The sequence below is a fragment of the Pseudorasbora parva genome, chromosome 2, assembly GCF_024679245.1.
Source record: "Pseudorasbora parva isolate DD20220531a chromosome 2, ASM2467924v1, whole genome shotgun sequence".
Classification (NCBI taxonomy): domain Eukaryota; kingdom Metazoa; phylum Chordata; class Actinopteri; order Cypriniformes; family Gobionidae; genus Pseudorasbora; species Pseudorasbora parva.
In genome coordinates, this window is record NC_090173.1 from 52,019,411 (window position 1) to 52,037,861 (window position 18,451).

Sequence of the window (18,451 nt, forward strand, 5' to 3'; positions counted from 1 at the left end):
TTCACATCATTTATTGGTTTTATTGTTTCGTTCATTACTTTTTGGTTATTAGTTTACTATCCTTTAGAAGTATATATCCATTACTAGCATTATTAATCGTTTAAGTATTTACACTTGCATATCTATTGTTAATAAATTTCATTCATTTTATTACACTGTGTCTTCATTGTGTTGATGATCAAAGACTCTACTGGTTGTCCAGACTCACAAATCCTTCAGATAAATCAGCTGACCAACTCCCTCTAATTTACATTAATTCTGAATTACTGAACAGCTCTTTTGCGAGTGTTCTTTCTTATATTGTTAAGATATTATTCTTAGCTGGTGCCCCCTATCAAAGGGGGAGGGGTCATCTGATACACTCATAACCACACCTTAAGTGACACGTGACGTGATCTGAAAATCACTACGTCATCGGTGAACTGAGTAAAAATCACTACACTTGTTTAGAGGACCTTTTCATGATATGCTAATTTTTTGAGATTTATTGGAATTTTGAGTTTTCATGAGCTTTATGCCAAAATCATCAGTTTTAAAACAATAAAAGACCTGAAATATTTCAGTTGGTGTGCAATGAATCTAAAATATATGAAAGTTTAATTTGTATCATTACATTATGGAAAATAATGAACTTTATCACAATATATACATTTTTTTGAGAAGGACCTGTATATCTCATATTATTTATGGAGTGTCTATTCAAACCAAGTGCAAATAGTAATATTTTCTAAGTAGAACTGACACAGCATTTTTATTTCCAGTGCAGGAAATTTTTTTCAGGCTGCAGCGAGGGGTGTCTCAAAAAAAAAGAGTCACCATTTTTAAGTCACCGTGATGGTGATTAGTGTTTGCTTTATTGGGCTCTTGACCCTTGGCTTTTTAACATTAGTTATTTTCTGTAAAAATGTTTAATGTTTTGATTAACATAGTCATCATTTAGTGACTGGATCAACTAATATCATTACTATATGGGGCATGTGTTGAGTTTACATTATTAATTACAACAGCTCTGTGAAGATAATAGGGTGAGATTCTGCACAAAAAAAGATTTCAAACTACTTTGTTGCGTCAGACACTCACAGACATCAAGAATCAGTGTATGAATCTCAACAATGGTGACAAACAGCATCTCAGATACACAGATCAACTCTGAACATCACAAAACGAGCTACTAAAAAGTTGCATAAAACAGCAAAAAGAAAATGGTGAGAATAGAAAGAAATCACTAAATCAGTTCATCTTATAATTTATGCATGTTGCAATGCATGGTGGGAGCCATGGGCGAGTTTTGATTGGTGCACCCAGAATGCACTGCAAAAGCTTTTTGATGGCCACCATTGCTGAGATTCATACGTTGATTATTGATGTCTCTGTGTGGCTGAATGACTGAGAGATTCAAAACTTGTTTTGTTTTTTTAGGACAGAATAACTTTAAAAAATTCCTCTGATTATATTCTATGCACCAGATCTTATGCTGTAGAATCACAGAGCTGCTATAATCAATAAAGTAATCATAACTCAAAGATCAGGCTCTAAATGGCACCAGTGATTCAGCTCATGATGATTATGTCAAAACAAAACCAGCAACACTTTTTCACATTTTCTCTGCACTTGTATGACAAAGACTAATGAAATAAAGTCAAGAGCCAAACTAAAGCAAACACTGATCTCCATAATGGTGACTTAAAAATGGTGACTCTTTCCTTCTGTGATTCTGCTTGTTATCACCAGGTGTTCATCACTAATTGTCAATCATCACTTAATTAAGCTCTTAATTATCTCATTATCTTTAACACTTCATCAGAGTTACTTTTAACACTCTTGAGTGTGGAGCCAAATAAACTCTGAGGAGAGTTAATTTAACACTAGTTTTTGCTGTGCAGAGGATTTGGCTTTTTCCTGTTTAGAGTATACACAACTACTAAGCAGTTAAGAGGTAAAAATAGGACATAGACAAGAGAGCACTTAACATTATTTTTAAATAAAAGCATTTGTTATATATTTCTAATAACTCACCATTAGAAATCCCCCTACACATTTAATTCAGGTCAGCCCTTTGTAGAATACATCATGATCTGATATTTATTTTGACTAGATCAGATATGGTTTAATAAATCTACAAACAATGTGTTTACCCAACATAACTTTCTGAGTTATCTTTTTTTTTTTGCACTGCCTCCATTAAGTTCTATGTGCTTAAAATATTAAGCATGTTCAACTAGTCAAATTTAAAGTTATTTGAACTTTTAAAGTTTAGTTCCCTTTTAGTTCACTGTAAAGATTTTGTCTTTTGTTCACTCAACTCTAAGTTAATAATTTCCACTGACTCAGTTAGGTTGTATTTGCTTAGAATATTAAGGGTTTTTTTTTTTAGCTTGACAAATCTTTATACATTAAAATGCCTAAATTTGTCAAGCTGAAAATGCTTAATATTTTAAGTAAATACAACTTAAGTTGAGTCAATGTAGAAAGATCACAAAAATTTTAAGTTAAGCAAACTAAACATTTTACAATGCAGTGCATGTTGTACAGTGTAAAAAGAAGAGAGTTGGTCCAAACCATCCAAAAAAGTACAAGAACAACATTGACAACTGAACAGTTTTTGAAGAAAAAAAAAAAAAAATGTTGATGCCAACATTATAAAGCATTTTTGGTCTTTAGCATCTTGTCTGCCATGTAGTTTCATACAGTAGAGTAAATGTGGTGATGATCAGGTTCAGTTTTTCTTGTGTTTGGGATTGGTGCTGTTAAAGAGGTTGAGACCGGTCCTGACTCCGCCCCCTGCTGCCGCCACACCCGGCTGCTGAAGCACTTTGTCCAAAGTGGTTTTCTTTATGGCGGCTGGAGAAATCTTCTCCTGGTCAGCCAAGTACTGAAGCTCCCTGTCAGAAAAGAGTGAGCTTGAAATTAGGGCTGCGCAATATGGAGAGAGAAAGAATTTTGCGTTTTAAAAAAAAACAATTATGACTATTGCAATTGCGATTTTGGCAATTGTTTTTGCTTTTTCAAACATGCCAGTGCACAGGAAGTTCATAAAACATTTCACAATGAAACAACAGTATTAACAGCTTAATAAACACAACTATAATAAACTGACTTTAAACAGACAACATAAAATAAATTAAGGTTAACTAAAAAAAAAAACTGAATATGATATGGACACGGAGTGTTTATTCACACCAAGTGCAAATAGCGTGCCTGTTGGCAAGTGCTATTCGCACTAGCTCTGCCTAAAAATGCCTGGCTGTGCCAAACTATTTTTTTTAAACGCCCATCTTTCGACATCCTCAGTGGCGTAATCAGTAAAGTGTCTGCATTGCGAATATATCAGTTTTGTCGTGATCACCACGGATTCCAATCCGGCATTTCAGAATGTTTGTACACAATCAGCCCCAAGATACTTCCGGGTGGCAGAATGTGAGCAGCTTCACCGGCTGAAGAGATCCAGCCGGCTACTGTACACAGTTACATAGTTAAGAACATTGTTGTTGATTAAAGTTGAAACTATGATGAAAACGTGTTGTGTTTGGGCTTGCGCCGTCAGATATACAGCAAAAGGTGTAGGATTGTATCGATTTCCTTCAGAAAAAAGTAAATATATCCAGCAAAACCTGTGGGTGAGTAGGCTAAAGCGAGTGGACGTTGTAAATAGTGGCGCTACAGATCAAAAAGATCAAATTGATTTTAAAGATCAAACTTATTGCCAGTCACTGCCTGAAGTAAAAGTAGAGACTGAACTTCTAGTGTCATGTAGGCTACTGATCGAATGTCAATGGAAGAAATAGGAAAAGCAAAACATAGTTGTAGGCTGATGGATGATTGATGCGTGTACCACATTGGTTTCATCATCACCGCAAGTTTAGTTTGAGTGAATGCCTAACGTTAGCGGAGTAGCGCTAGTCTACAGCACGCTATCATTTTGACGTCAAAAGCTCACGTCTGTGCCAACTGATCCGACTCAGAGCAACAGAAAACGATCATAGCCTTTTTAGCTAGATAACAGGGAAATAGACCATCTACGATAGGCTAACATATTGTAAGTCAAACAGCAACAGTCACTAAAATAACTACTCAATGCTCATTTAAAAATGCTCATTTAAAAATGATGGTAGTAGACTAGCAATACATCTACTAAAGCAAGGTTAGGCATTTCATGTATTGCTATCTCCTGAATGAATGAATTAATCAGTCCCTCCCTCAATAATCATGTTAACTATACAGTCCCTGACAAAAGTCTTGTCACTTGTGTACAAATTGACCTAAAGTGCCGCTGAAATATATTTCTAATCAAGATTTTTTTTTACAAGAAATGGCTCCTTTTAATCCCACCAGCTTTTGTGATAATATTTCAGTGAAAAACTAAACTTTCAAAAAGTATTCTAATATTCACAGCTTGGTAAAGCCCATTGAGTCAATTTTTGCAAAGACATAAGTGTTGTCACCTTGTCATATGAGCTTCACCTGTGACTAATAATGGATCAATTAGGTCTCAAGTGTGTATAAAAAGAACCCCAGTACACTAGACCTTCACATCAACTGCAACTAGACCTCTGCAAACATGCCTAAGATTCACCCTGAGACTAAAGTTTTGATTATCAAGAGGCTGAAGACCAGATCCACTGCTGATGTGGCAGACACCTTCAGTGTGTCTCAGCTTCAAGTACAGAGGATAAAAAAAAGATTTGAAGAGACTGGAGACGTTTTTGACAAGCCCAGGTCAGGCAGACCCCGCAAGACAACTGCTCGAGAGGACCGTTTGTTGGCTCGAAAATCCAAGGCCAGCCCATTTTCCACTGCAGCAGAGCTCCACGAGACCTGGTCACCTGAATTCCCTGTGTCAACCAGAACAGTTTGTCGGATTCTGTCTCGAAATGGCCTCCATGGTCGAATCAGTGCCCAGAAGCCAGCACTAAACAAAAGACAATTGAAAAACCGTGTGGCATTTGCCAAGGCCTGCTAAAAGGATGGACGGTGGAAAAGTGGCAGAAGGTGGATTTTTCAGATGAATCTTCTGTTGAATTACACCACAGTCGCCGCAAATATTGCAGGAGACCTACTGGTGCCCGAATGGATTCGAGGTTCACCCAGAAAACAGTGAAGTTTGGTGGCGGAAAAATCATGGTCTGGGGTTACATCCAGTATGGGGGTGTGCGAGATCTGCAGGGTGGAAGGCAACATCAATAGTCTAAAATACCAAGAAATCTTAGCTACGTCTTATATTCTCAACCATAAAAGAGGCCAAATTCTGCAGCAGGACAGTGTTCCATCGCATACTTCCATCTCCACATCAAAGTTCCTCAAGGCGAAGAAGATCAAGATGCTCCAGGATTGGCCAGCCCAGTCACCAGACTTGAATATCATTGAGCATATGTGGGGTAGGATGAAAGAGGACGCATGGAAGACGAAACCAAAGAATATTGATGAACTCTGGGAGGCATGCAAGACTGCTTTCTTAGCTATTCCTGATGACTTCATCAATAAATTGTATGAATCCTTGCCAAACCGCATGGATGCAGTCCTTCAAGCTCATGGAAGTCATACAAGATATTAAATTTCGATCTCACAGCACCACAACTTAATTTGCTGACATATTTTTGTATTTGCAGTAAATTTGTTCAATTTCTGTATAGGCGACAAAACTTTTGTCTTGCCAAAATTTGACCTTTCTGTCTTGATTAAATGATAAATATTTTTTCTGTGAAAATTATTTATTTCAGTGCATTAAAAATCATTTGGGAGGGTTTTAGCTTTTCATATGAGCTATTTCTAACACCAATGAATTAATTAAAAGTCAGGTTAATATCAGGCATTTCTAGAAAATAGATAAGAGACAAGACTTTTGTCAAGGACTGTATCTGAATCCCAAGCAATTTACTAGCATTGCCATAGGAATGCTTTGGCTTTTGCCACCCAGAAGAACATTTATTACTGTTGTGACGTCATGGTGAATTGTCGTATTGCATCCTGTTAATGTACAACAATACTGAGGTGCTAATAGTATGTCAAAATAAATGATAAATTACATGTAATTACTATTTATATGGCAAACAACTTCTACTTTTATATGGTGTAAATAGAATATATCACTCATTTCACTTAGTAAATAGAAACTACAGCTATTTGCACTTATATATAAATATCATCTATCGCTAAGAAAATAAGTAATTTTCACTGAGTGTAAATATAATCTAGTTGCTATTAACATGGTGTAAATAGCATCTACTGTTATTTGCACTTATTGTAAATAGCAGTTATCATTAAGATTATTACATTTCTCCTTTTCACTCATGCCATATCTGGAGCCGAACCTGTGAGAATCAACCAGTGATTATACAAACCTTTCACAAACAGTTGTGTGCGCGTGTGTGTCTGTGTGTTTAATTTCAAGTTCATAAACAAATCTGCGAATTCTTGCTCTGTTCACCCCAGGCGATCCCCTCGAATTATTGGCATCCTACACAGTCGAAGCCAAAGAAATTGATAAGAGGAACAACAAGCGACTGACAATATGCATTTCAAAAAAGGAAAGAAAGGCAGTAACGGGTGTATGGTGTCAATCCTATATGAGAAAAGAAACACTGTTGTTGTTGTTAGCATTTTCTCCCAATCAAGGGAAAGATATAACAACAATAATACGAGTACATTGAAAAAATAAAAACATTTCTCCCTTTTCTCCCCCTCATTATTACCTGGATAATTTCCTTATTGTGCTCGCTCTCTCTCTCTCTCTCTCTCTCTCTCTCTCTCTCTCTCTCTCTCTCTCTCTCTCTCTCTCTCTCTCTCTCTCTCTCTCTCTCTCTCTCTCTCTCTCTCTCTCTCTCTCTCTCTCTCTCTCTCTCTCTCTCTCTCTCAGTGGTGCATGTTGGAAGTGAGAAGGGTGCGTGTGTGAGAGCGTGTTTCTGTCGTACGCGATTCTTTATAACTTTTTTTCTGTTTTTTCTTTATTCTTTAGTTTTGTGTCTATTATTTAAATATTGATATAGGGTTTTATTATGTAGTGTGCCATGCTTAGTATCTGGCGTTAGGTATTAACTTTAGGATTATCTCTCCACCATGGTTTCAGGTGTGTGCCAGAGGCGAGTACTATTGTGGAAGATGTTTTGTTTGCAGTTGGTGAGCAGATGGGCTATGAAAATATTCTTTCAGCTTCGAGAATGAATAAAGCCATAATTGTTTGTTTTTCTCAAAACAGAAGCACTGGTCAATAAAGTAATTGAGAACGGGTTGTGGGTCAAGGAAATGTTGGTTGTTAATATGTATGCCTCTAATGGTGTTTGAGAAATGATGTCGTGTTTTAAAAGTTCTTAATTCAAGTGATGTGATTATAATGGCAGGAGACTGGAATTGCACTTTGAATTTTAATATGGATAGAAATGCTGAAGGACCTAACCATAAATCAGCACTTGTATTATCTGAAGTAGTTACGAGTTTGAATCTTGGGAATTCTTCTTATTTGGAGAATTTGGAGAATAAAAAACCCATTGCTTAAAGTTACAGATGGTAAAGTTTATGATGCTAGTTTAGATCGAGTTTATGTGACGTGATTCAAGTAATAGAGTGGGTAATGTTAACATTATACCAAATATCGTTTTAGATCATAAAATGGTAACAATGGATTTTGTATTGCTAAAGGAAAGTAAAAGGAGTATATATTTGTATATTAATAATACGTTTTTACAATGTATTGTTTTTTGTGCAAATTTTAAATTTTGTAGGAATCATGAATAGTCATTAAATAGTTTTGGGAATCATGGCAAATGCAAAAAGGACATTATGTTGATATATAACAATGGTGAGACATTCAAATTAGAGTTTTCTGTCAGTAATATTCAATATATTACAACTGGACATTAAACACCCGGATACATGATTTGGAGAATGAGATCTCCGATATAGAGGAGAAAATGATGGAATGGACTTTGTTTGGAAGCTGCCCTTTCAGAGAAAAAGTTTCTGTTGAACTCTTTATTGTGCGATAAAGTGAAAGGTGCTCTTGTTCGGGCACGTTTTATCTAAAGTAAAGACATTGATTCTTATTAAATTCTTTTTTAATTTAGAACAAAAGACTAATCGAGGAAAAATGATGGTGGGTTTAAAAAATGATGAAGGTCTTGTTATGATCCCTGTGAAATGAGAAGAATCGCTGTTGATTTGTATTCTCATTTATACACAGTTAATGTCACAGATCCTAAATGTAAAGAAGATTTATTTTCATGTCTTAAGAGTTTGATGCCTGAGCAACAGATATTGATTTACTAATTACATGTCAAGAAGTGACAAAATCTGTCAAAGATCTTTCATCCGAGAAGGCTCCTGGTCTAGATGGTCTAACAGCTGAATTTTATAAACAGTTCTGGCATGTGATTGGAAAAGACTTTTTTGAAATGCTTTTATTTTCAATACAGTGTTAATTTCGTTGACGAAGACTATGACGAAAAATATTCGTCAACTAACCTTTTTCACGGACGAAAACTAAATAAAAACTAAATAAAAAGTCAGATATGATGACGAAGAATGTGACGAAATATAACTGCCACTTTAGTCAACGAAAAAAAATGAGACGAAAATATATGGGAGGGACGAATGGAGAAGAAATCCAATCAGAGCGAATCTTTGAGGGTAGGTTGATCTATGCAGAAGCAGCAGAGCCATTTTAAAAAATCCGCGGGAAATGCAAGCGCAACAGCTAAACAAACGCAGCAGCAGTTACACAGAAAAGACAGAACAGAAATGTCAGAGGCCGGACGAAAACGAAGAATTGACATCTGGTCACATTTCGTGAGCCATGTATCGTGAGCCACATTTCGTGAGCGAGGGTGCCATGTAAAACGCACTTGCACCGCGGTTCATCTCACATCTGATGATGACGCATCTTTGATATGGGTTGTAACTTGAAAATAATGCTTTATGTATGTTTCTGTCGATGGATACACGTGCTGGCTCCTCAGTGATAGGCTACACTACAACAGTGATAATAAAAGAAAAACTGGCAAAACAGTTTCTCTTTGTAAACTGTGTTCAATGCATGAGTGCTGCCGTTTGTCCAGTCATTTCGCCGTCCTCACCCGGGACGGGTATATTCGCCAAAAGACGCGAATGAGAGCGCGCACGCGCTGTGTGAAGATCTGTCATCCGAGAGCGCGCACGCGTCCCACAGCGCGCAAATATTCAGTTATCTTTCAAGTCTTGCGCGTGAACGGACAAACTCATACAAAAAGTATGTCAACATGTCCATCTTGTTAAGTATCCAAGCAGACATAGTCTGAATATGCCTTAAGTGAACTTTATACAGTCGAGAAAGACGACGCATACCCCTGTCTTAAAGGGGCAGCAACCTTTAATGTCAAAGAAAATATGAGGACTCACTGCTCTTGATTGAATAGCTTGTGTAAGTTTAATAAGGATTAATCTTTCATTTAAACAGTTAAATATGTAATTATTTTACATTTGATTATTTATTCTATTTCTCTACCTAAAACTAACGTTAGACCTACCTGAAAAACAGGAAATGCATTGTTCATTTTATCAGTATCTTTGCTCAATATAATTTATTTGTGCTACTGCTTGTATTTAAGTTATTTGTTCTTATTTTCTTTATTTTTAATAGTCCTTTATTCTGTGAACATAGCAAATACCGAACCGTACTGAAACCGTGAACCTAAAACGTTATACAAACCGACCCGTGAGACTAAGACTAAAACTCTTATGATATTTAGTCGACTAAAACTAGACTAAGACTAAAAGATTTCAGATGACTAAAATGGGACTAAAACTAAATGGTGTGTTACTCAAAAGACTAAGACTAAGACTAAATCTGAATTTGCTGTCAAAATTAACACTGTTTCAATACAGACTGGGTCTTAAGAGTTGTAATAGAGCACTGTTGTCTTTGTTACCAAAAAAGGTGATTTGTATTGTTTGAAGAATTGGCGACCTGTTGCTTTAAAATGTATGGATTATAAAAAAAAATCAAAATGTATTGCCAGTAGATTAAATAATTATATGAGTGTTTTAATCATGAAAGAACAATCCTATTGTGTAAAAGGGCGATGTATTAGGGATCATTTATTTTTAGTGAGAGATGTAATAGATTATGCAATGTATAATGATATTGATTTGAGGTTAATATTGCTTGATCATGAAAAAGCGTTCGATAGATTTGACCATGCTTATTTGTTCGAGTTACTGAAGACTTTTGGTTTTGGAGATGGGCTTATTTCATGGGTTAATTGATTGTATAATGAAGCTGAATATATGCTCAAAGTAGCTGGAGGTTTAAAGGCCCACACTGAAGTGCCTTGAAACACGCCACATTATTCAATGTGTTGACGTAATTTCCATGTACATGTTCCATGTCAATTACCATGTAGAAATTAGTAAATGTGTGAACAAATTACGGTTTCATCCGCAGCTTCAGCAGTGTAGGAGGCGGGCTTTAGATTCTAGAGAGCATTTTGATTGGACAGAAGATTTGACGAGAAAGTGAAGTCTGCAATGACATTATCAAAATCTGTAATTCGTTTTAACGGAAGTGAGAGACTGTAAATTTTGAATGCTTATATCTCCTTAATGCAAATTTTGTCATTGTTTTGGAACACACCAGCTTATTCATAACTTTAAGGCTAACACAGTCATACTAAAAGCTAAACAAATTCAATTTTGATTTCCGTGGACCTTTAAGTGTTCCTATTAAAATACAGAGGGGAATAAGACAAGGATGCCCTCTTTCAGGGCAACTCTATAGTCTTGCAATTGAACCCCTACTGTGCAAATTTAGAGAACAGTTGACTGGTTTACATATTGAAGGGTCAAATACTTCAAATGATGAGAAATTATCAGCCTTTGCTGATGAAGTAACTGTCATAATTAGGAACAAGGTTTAACTAATGTAGCATGTAGGATTGCTGCTTTTAGACTACAAGCTGCCCACAGACTTTCGTATGGGAAAGATGTCTGTTGGGCTGATGTGGCTTGTGGCCTTTTGAGTAGAGGAGGACAACTGGGACTAGACCGACACTTGTTTTTAAAGAAGTTAAATGATGGATATTAGCTGAAATAACTCCTTTTTATAAGACTGTCTTAAAATCATGGAATGTTTTGAGAATTGTTCATGAACAAGGTATTGCAAGTGGATCATGGATTAAATAAGAACCCCTTCTGAATAATCCCACATTATTTATGGAAATCTTGAACTCTCATTCCATGCTGCTATGGTGAATGCTAAGTTTATAAAAGTCTCTCATCTCTGGAGTAAGAGAGAATGGCTGCCTTCAAGAGATATGGCAGCGAATCTTGGTATTAAATCACTCCGTATTGCAGAAAGATTAAGGACTGATTTTTTATGTGTAATACCATCAACATTTGCAGATTTTTTGGATGAGGAAACAAAACAGAAATGTAATGATGAGATGGTTGAGTTTCCAAGTTTAGGGGTAAAGGCAGCTGTGGAATTATGACCAGAGGATGAAGGAAAGTTGTTGAGTTTTAAAACTCCAGAACTCAGTTTGTTTGCTGATATTGGAGAAAGAGCAATGCATCATACCTGTGTATAAGTGATGCATTTTGAATCATTAAAAAGAGTTTCCGACTCTAAATGGCAAGGGATAGAAGGATTTAATGCATCCCCTACTGGTAGCTGGAGGACTTTATACAAACAACCTATTGATAAGAGAACTGCTGACCTCCAGTGGTGACTAATACACGGAATAATAACTACAAATAGACTTAGGGCACATATTGATCCAACAGTAACGGATGAATGTCCTTTTAGTCTTAAGTCTGAAGATGTGTTTCACTTATTTTTGCAGTGTGAAAGATTAAAGCCAATGCTTCTATTGCTGGAAGAATTGAGTACAAATTTGAATTTTGAATTTTCATTTAATGGGTTAAAGTATCAAAACAGACAAATAGATGTGTTAATCAAGCTAACAAGAAAAGCAAAGATGATTGGGAGTGTCTTTACTGATGTTAATATGATGTTAAGGGGTCTGATATCTGCTCGGCTTACTGTTGAGTTTGCATATTATAAAATGGTTGGAGATCTTGATACTTTTGAGCAAACTTGGGGTTTGAATTATGTTTTATGTAAATTAAAAGATGGAATTTTACAAATGAGTGTATGAGGTATTTTATTGTTAATGTTGTTGTTGTGTGTTGTTTTTTGTTTGTTTTTCATTTTGATTTTATTTATTTATTTATAAATGTATTTGTTGTTTGTTTATTGATTTATTTATTTAGAATGTGAGCTTATATGAAAATGTGTATTATATACTTTGATTAATTGGCAATGTTATAATTGTTAAAATAAAGAAAGACTAAGTAAAAAAAAATCTCTACCCCCCCCCCCCCCCCCCCCCCCATCCCCAACCACAAAGCCAAGATCGGGGGATCCCTGAGCCACAGGCTGATAGCCACACTTAAACTGAATGACAAGAAGGAAACTCATCTCCAGAAAGAACTGACCCCCTCCAAAGGCTGCCCAAGATGATCTTGTCAACAAGCTACAGTATACAGAGCAGCTACTGGAAAAGGCCAACACGGACTTCAAAGACAAGAGCGGCCGGATAAAAGCTCTTGAAAAACATCTTGACAAGTGACGAGATGAGATCACCCGTCTTAACCGACAGCTTGACGATATTAAAGAGACTATATTAAAGAGACGATATTGACGCCTACAAGCTGCACCCTGGGCCAACAAGGAAAGTCGCCCTATGATTTCACCCCATCTAGTAGAGGTGCATCCCTCAGCCTGGGTCTGCCATATCACAGTGAAGAAACACCACTGAAATCCTCTTCATCTTTCTCTGAGGAGCCCCAGCCTGCTGCCATGAGAAAGTGGCTCCTCCAAACAGACCATGAAGCTGCAGCTGGCCTGGATCCAGCCGGCATGAGAACCCCCATGTCGATTACAACCGACTCAGACAAGCAGATTTCATATATTTAATGTATTCTCTCATTATAATCGTTAACCCAACTATGACGACTTCCGCTTTGAGTAAGCCGTTAATGTAGAAATATCAACACAATAAGTACATTGTACCTAACCTTTATTATTTTATTTTTTTATGTAACTAAGTAGTTAAAGACACCTAATATTATTCAGTACTATTATCAATTTAAAATCAGTTGCACTATTAGATGAGAACATAATTTAATCTGAAGACCATAAAAAAAGAACAAGCACTTTTTATATATCCTGCCCCATCTGTTTCAACAGAAAATGTGTACACAATAAGTGAAAGCCGTTTTCATCCTGTCCTTAATTATTAATAATGAAAAAAGGTAGATGAACACAACCTGAAATTCTGAAAATTAGTCGACAGTTTTCTTTTAAACATAATTTTTCTGCAGTACCTGGTTCTAATGCATGATGCCTCCACAGCGTTGATCAGGAGGCTGCGAAAGCCGCCACTTTCCAAGACATGCAAAGCGTGGATCGTGGCACCTCCAGGTGAAGCTACGTTGTCTTTTAATTCTCCGGGGTGTTCCTCGGACTCCAGGAGCATTTTTGCTGCCCCCTTTCAAAAAAAGAACATCAATGTACTGTAAATCTTACACGCAGAAAGACTTATATTATCAATATCATACATTTCAGAGATTGTCAAGCACTAACGAGCAGAGCCTGAGCTCCCAGTCGCACAGCCAGTCTTCTGGGCAGTCCCATCTTCACCCCTCCATCAGCAAGAGCGTCAACAGCTAGGAACGCCTAAGGCACATACATATTCCCAGTCAGAGATGGATGCTTTTGGGCAAAGGAAGCCACAAGGAACTGAACGGTTGGTTTAAACCTCTTGCATATTCCTAGGTCGTTGCTTACATAGGCTGGACCGCTACCACTAAGGCCAGTGACGGCATCAATCAGGTCCTCTTCCACCTCTGTGCAGTAGCCCACGCTGGCCATTAGCTGCTCCAGGAGCTTCCCATCCTCCACCTCTGCATGGGTACCTGTGGCGTACACCGTGGCCCCTTCACGCACCACCACTGGCGTATTTGTCATGCAGCGAATTACTTTAGGTTCTGGACGATACTGCAGCAGTTTCTGTAATATAGGAAGGCATGAATCGCAAGTTAATTGCTGTGCGACCACAGGTTCCTGTATATTGTGTGGCTCATCCATGTAGCATTAAAGGGTTAGTTCACCCAAAAATTTAAATTCTGTCATGTCGTTCGACAGCCGTAAGACCTCCGTTCATCTTTGAAACACAAATGAAGATATTTGTGTTGAAATCCGATGGCTCAGAAAGGTCTTCATTGACACCAATGTCATTTCCTCTCTCAAGATAGTCCCATAAAGGCACTATCTTGAGACATTGTTACAAAGCCCATCTCACTACAGCGGCTCTACAATCATTTTATGAAGCAACGAGAATAGTTTTCGTGCGCAAACAAAAAAAACGAAATAACGACTTATATAGTGATGGGCCGATTTCAAAACAAAGTTTCGAACGGTTAAGAATCAGTGAACCGATTCATGATTCGGATCGCCAATGTTATGTGATTTCAGCAGTTTGACGCGCGATAAGAATCGATACGCTGATTCATAATGTTTCGATGCTTTAGAAAGCCTTGTTTTGAAATCGGCCATTACTAAATAAGCCGTTATTTAGTTTTTTTGCACACAAAAACTAGTCTCGTCGCTTCATAAAATGATTGTAGAGCCACTGTAGTGAGATGGACTTGACAGATCATTAGGTCTTTTATGGGTCTTGAGAGAGGCAATTACATTGGTGTCAATAAAGGCCTTTCTGAGCCATCGGATTTCAACACTAATATTTGAAATCCGGCCCATTTGTGTTCTGAAGATAAACAGAGGTCTTATGGGTGTCGAACAACATGAGGGTGAGGAATTAATGACAGAATTTTAATTTTGGGATGAGCTAACCCTTTAAGGCCACGTGTTCACCAAAGTGTATTTAGCCAGCTGAAAACACTAGATGCTCTGCTGAAAACACTCATTTCACAGATAGTTTCTGTATTGATTCTATACAAAAAAGGTTGATACAATGTAAAGTATTTGCTCTGGCTCGTTTTAAATTATTTTGTTCCGTTAATATGCTGCTTGTTGTCATCTGCTGACGTTATACAAGCAGAATGTGACGGTTGGTCAGTGTTGTGTTTGTCCCGCCCCTCCTCCACTGTGATTGGACAGCTGGGTAAAAAGTGAGTGATGAGTCCTGTGTTTTAGTCAAAGTTGAACATTATTCAGGCAGGATGTGTAAAATCATCCTCACTACGGCTTGTGGGACAAGAGCGTTCTGACCTTCTCTATGGAGCTGATCGTGACTCCTGCTGCACAAGAGACGATGATATGACGGTCCTCGATGTCTGGTCCGATCTCATCCAAAACGAAGGGAATAATATGTGGCTTGACCGCGAGGAAGAGAACATCACTCTTCTTCACAGTCTCTTTATTGCTGGTAGTGAAGTATGCTCCCATTTTCTAAAGTACAGAGAAAGTGCCTTTTTAAAGATGTTCAACAGAGTATCGCTGCATTCAAACTATCTTTTGTCACTCTAACATGTCTCAGACGCTGGTCAGAAGCTTGTCAAACACTCACTCTCAGCCCTGTGACAGTTGGCAGGTCTTTGTCTGGAGAGCTCGCTGTTATCCTGTGCGTGGCGATCACACCTGATGGACAGGAGAGGGAAATGTAAAAGCTTCCATTAAGTATTGACGAGAATGAGATTCTGTAGTTTTTAAGTGGAAATACTACACGCATTTTTCAAATGTTCTGTTATGCGGACAAAAGTTACATATACTTACAAAAGTTATATATATATATATATATATATATATATATATATATATATATATATATATATATATATATATATATATATATACACACACACAGTATAGGCTGGGTAGATTTCATACAAATTGTAGTCAGTTACTGATTCCGGATTACATGATAAAAATTGTATTTTGTAAAATAATCCATTATATTATGCAGTTAAGGTAATGTAATCAGATTACTTTTAACATAACGTTTATTTAAAAGAAAAAAAAAAAAAGTTTTACTCTTTTTTTTATTTGAATAGGATCATCTGTACCACGTTGACAAAAAGAAAGAAAATATATTCCATTTTTTATCAACAGCATGAAGTGCATTTAATATTACATTACGTCAGGGTTTCCCAGTCTGGGGTTCGTGATGGAATTGCAGAGGTTTGTGAGATCAATGAAAAGCTATTAAGTAATTCAATTATAAACATTTAAAGTTACTTATTTTCATTTTTACAATACAAAAAAACAAACAAAAAAAAAACATCAAAATAAACCACATACTAAAAAATACTTAAGAATATTTTATTTGTTCACCTGGATGTCAAGTGACATTTTTAAAATTTATTTTTTAAATATATATATATATATATATATATATATATATATATATATATATATATATATATATATATATATATATATATATATATATATATATATATATATATATATATATATTATTAATATGTTACGCCCTTGTATGTGGACACCGGGACTTTATTTTTATTTTTTATTAAAAAAATAAAATGCCATGACATGACTAGGCAAAGAAATTGGATTTTTGGTTTCATTCACCAATCAATTTTTAGGTTTCATGATTTTTTTATAACCAAACTTTGCTTAAAGATGAATCTCAACAATGTTATGAAAGATATAATGGAATTAATTTACTTTATGCAGTATGTGAGTAAAATGGCAATGTATCTACGCTGTCTCTGATGTGTTCTTGGAGCATTGTGTAATGAATAATAAAAAATATTATTATTTGTTAAATTTATATAGCGCTTTTCTGGGTCCTAAAAGCATTTTACATGGAAGGTGTGAATCTCCTCAACCACCACCAATGTAGCATCACCTGGATGATGTGACGGCAGCCATATTGTGCCAGTACGGTCACCACACACACACCAGCTTATGGTGGAGAGGAGACAGAGTGATGAAGCCAAACAGGAGAAGGGGATGATTAGGAGGCCATGATGGACAGGGGCAAATGTGGCCAGGATGGCGGGTTTACACGCCTACTCGTTTTCAAAAGAACATCCTGGGATTTTTAATGAGCACAAAGAGTCAGGAGCTCAGTTTAACGTCTCATCCGAAGGACAGTGCTTTGATTGAAGAAACAAGTGTAATAATATTTGATAGGAACACTGATATGTAATTTCTTTCCCTATTAATGTGTTGTGTCTTTCAAAATGCTTGATAAACATGTTTTTAGTCTCGGTGTCCTCTACAGTGGACGTGTGAAATCAATGCCCGGTTTTGTAACAGAAAGTTATAGTTTGATACGAAACCCCATACAATGTTCCTGAGATGTTGATTTATATTTTTGTTGTGTTTTGAAAATGAATCAAATTAAAATGATAATTTTAAAATGTCACATTAGCACAAGAGAAATTTGATTGTTCAGTCATTTTTAAAGACCAAGGGGGATGTTGTTGTCCTGGTGAAACCTCAGAACAAATTATATCTCTGAAAAGCCCTGAATGAGCTCTTCTTTACAGGACATTCAGACTTAAAACTGTAACATGTATGGTGTCAGAGAAATTAACTGAAGCAGAATGTCCTCGGAAGATATGGCTCATGGATGCCTCAGGCTGGAGCGGTGTGTTTTGGCGCCTCTAGCGGTGTGTGTGTGTTAATGCGTTACCTGCCGCGGAGAAGCCCTTCACCAGCGCGTGCGCCAACTGACCAGCTCCGATGAAACCAACGCTCATTTTGACCTAACAAGACGATGAGTAACACCAACAGACAAAAACACACAAGTTAACAATCAGTTTACACACTCCAATAGATCAGCTGAGCTAATATCAGGACAGAGTCTGCCTAACTTTCTGTACACTCATCTATTTCCTGATCGGACTAAGCAAGCTGTGACGCAGCACAGATAACGAGACAAATGCAGAAAACTAAATGTTTAAACGAACGTACCTAAAAACACGATCTTTCGAAGAACTTGTTTAGATATGTTTGGTTTGTTTATCGTGTTTAGATTCTCTGTGGACGTTTAGTTAAACTGCCATTCCTGGCGTGGAGTAGAAGGCTCTGACCAATCACGGTAGAGCACTGTTAGAGCCTCAGCCAATCCCTGTGCTTTATGTTTGCACCGCGGGTCCTGATAGGCCAGCTCTGGTTGCATCACTCTCTTTATGAGCACGTGGGCTTGTGTCAATAACAGAAAGACGGCAAACCTGTATATCCGTGTCTGATCATTGCATATATTCCTTATGTTTGATGTTTCCATTTTATGTATTTATCAAGTGTATTTTCTTGAATATTTTCTTGTATCCCCGTCTCTGTTTTCAGTTGAAGCTAAATATAATCATACAAACTAAACACACATAAAAAAAGTTAAATTCTGTCCATTTATAAACTTATTTTCTTCATATTTAACTAACTTCTTGGGACAAAATAAATGTAAATGCGTATAATAGTGTAGCTTATAAC

At 36.8% G+C, this 18,451-nt stretch overlaps 1 protein-coding gene across 1 annotated transcript; it reads right to left on the reverse strand.

The window, feature by feature from the left end:
• Nucleotides 1–1,971: 1,971 nt before the first annotated feature.
• On the reverse strand, nt 1,972–18,082 carry pycr1a (pyrroline-5-carboxylate reductase 1a). The gene is made up of 8 exons (XM_067424279.1): nt 17,936–18,082; nt 17,655–17,727; nt 15,558–15,628; nt 15,260–15,439; nt 13,817–14,038; nt 13,613–13,705; nt 13,354–13,517; nt 1,972–2,882 (listed from the first exon to the last, which is right to left on the reverse strand). Exons 2-8 carry the CDS (start codon nt 17,719–17,721, stop codon nt 2,717–2,719), a joined length of 963 nt encoding a protein of 320 aa, XP_067280380.1. The 5' UTR covers nt 17,722–17,727; nt 17,936–18,082; the 3' UTR covers nt 1,972–2,716.
• Nucleotides 18,083–18,451: the final 369 nt, after the last annotated feature.

Coding starts and splice junctions, on each gene's coding strand:
- pycr1a (XM_067424279.1), bottom strand. CDS start 17,721: ATGAGCGTTGGTTTCATCGGAGCTGGTCAGTTGGCGCACGCGCTGGTG. Junction 13,706..13,816: donor GTGGTAGCGGTCCAGCCTAT/GTAAGCAACGAC, acceptor TATGTGCCTTAG/GCGTTCCTAGCTGTTGACGC. Junction 13,518..13,612: donor TGGGAGCTCAGGCTCTGCTC/GTTAGTGCTTGA, acceptor TTTTTTTGAAAG/GGGGCAGCAAAAATGCTCCT.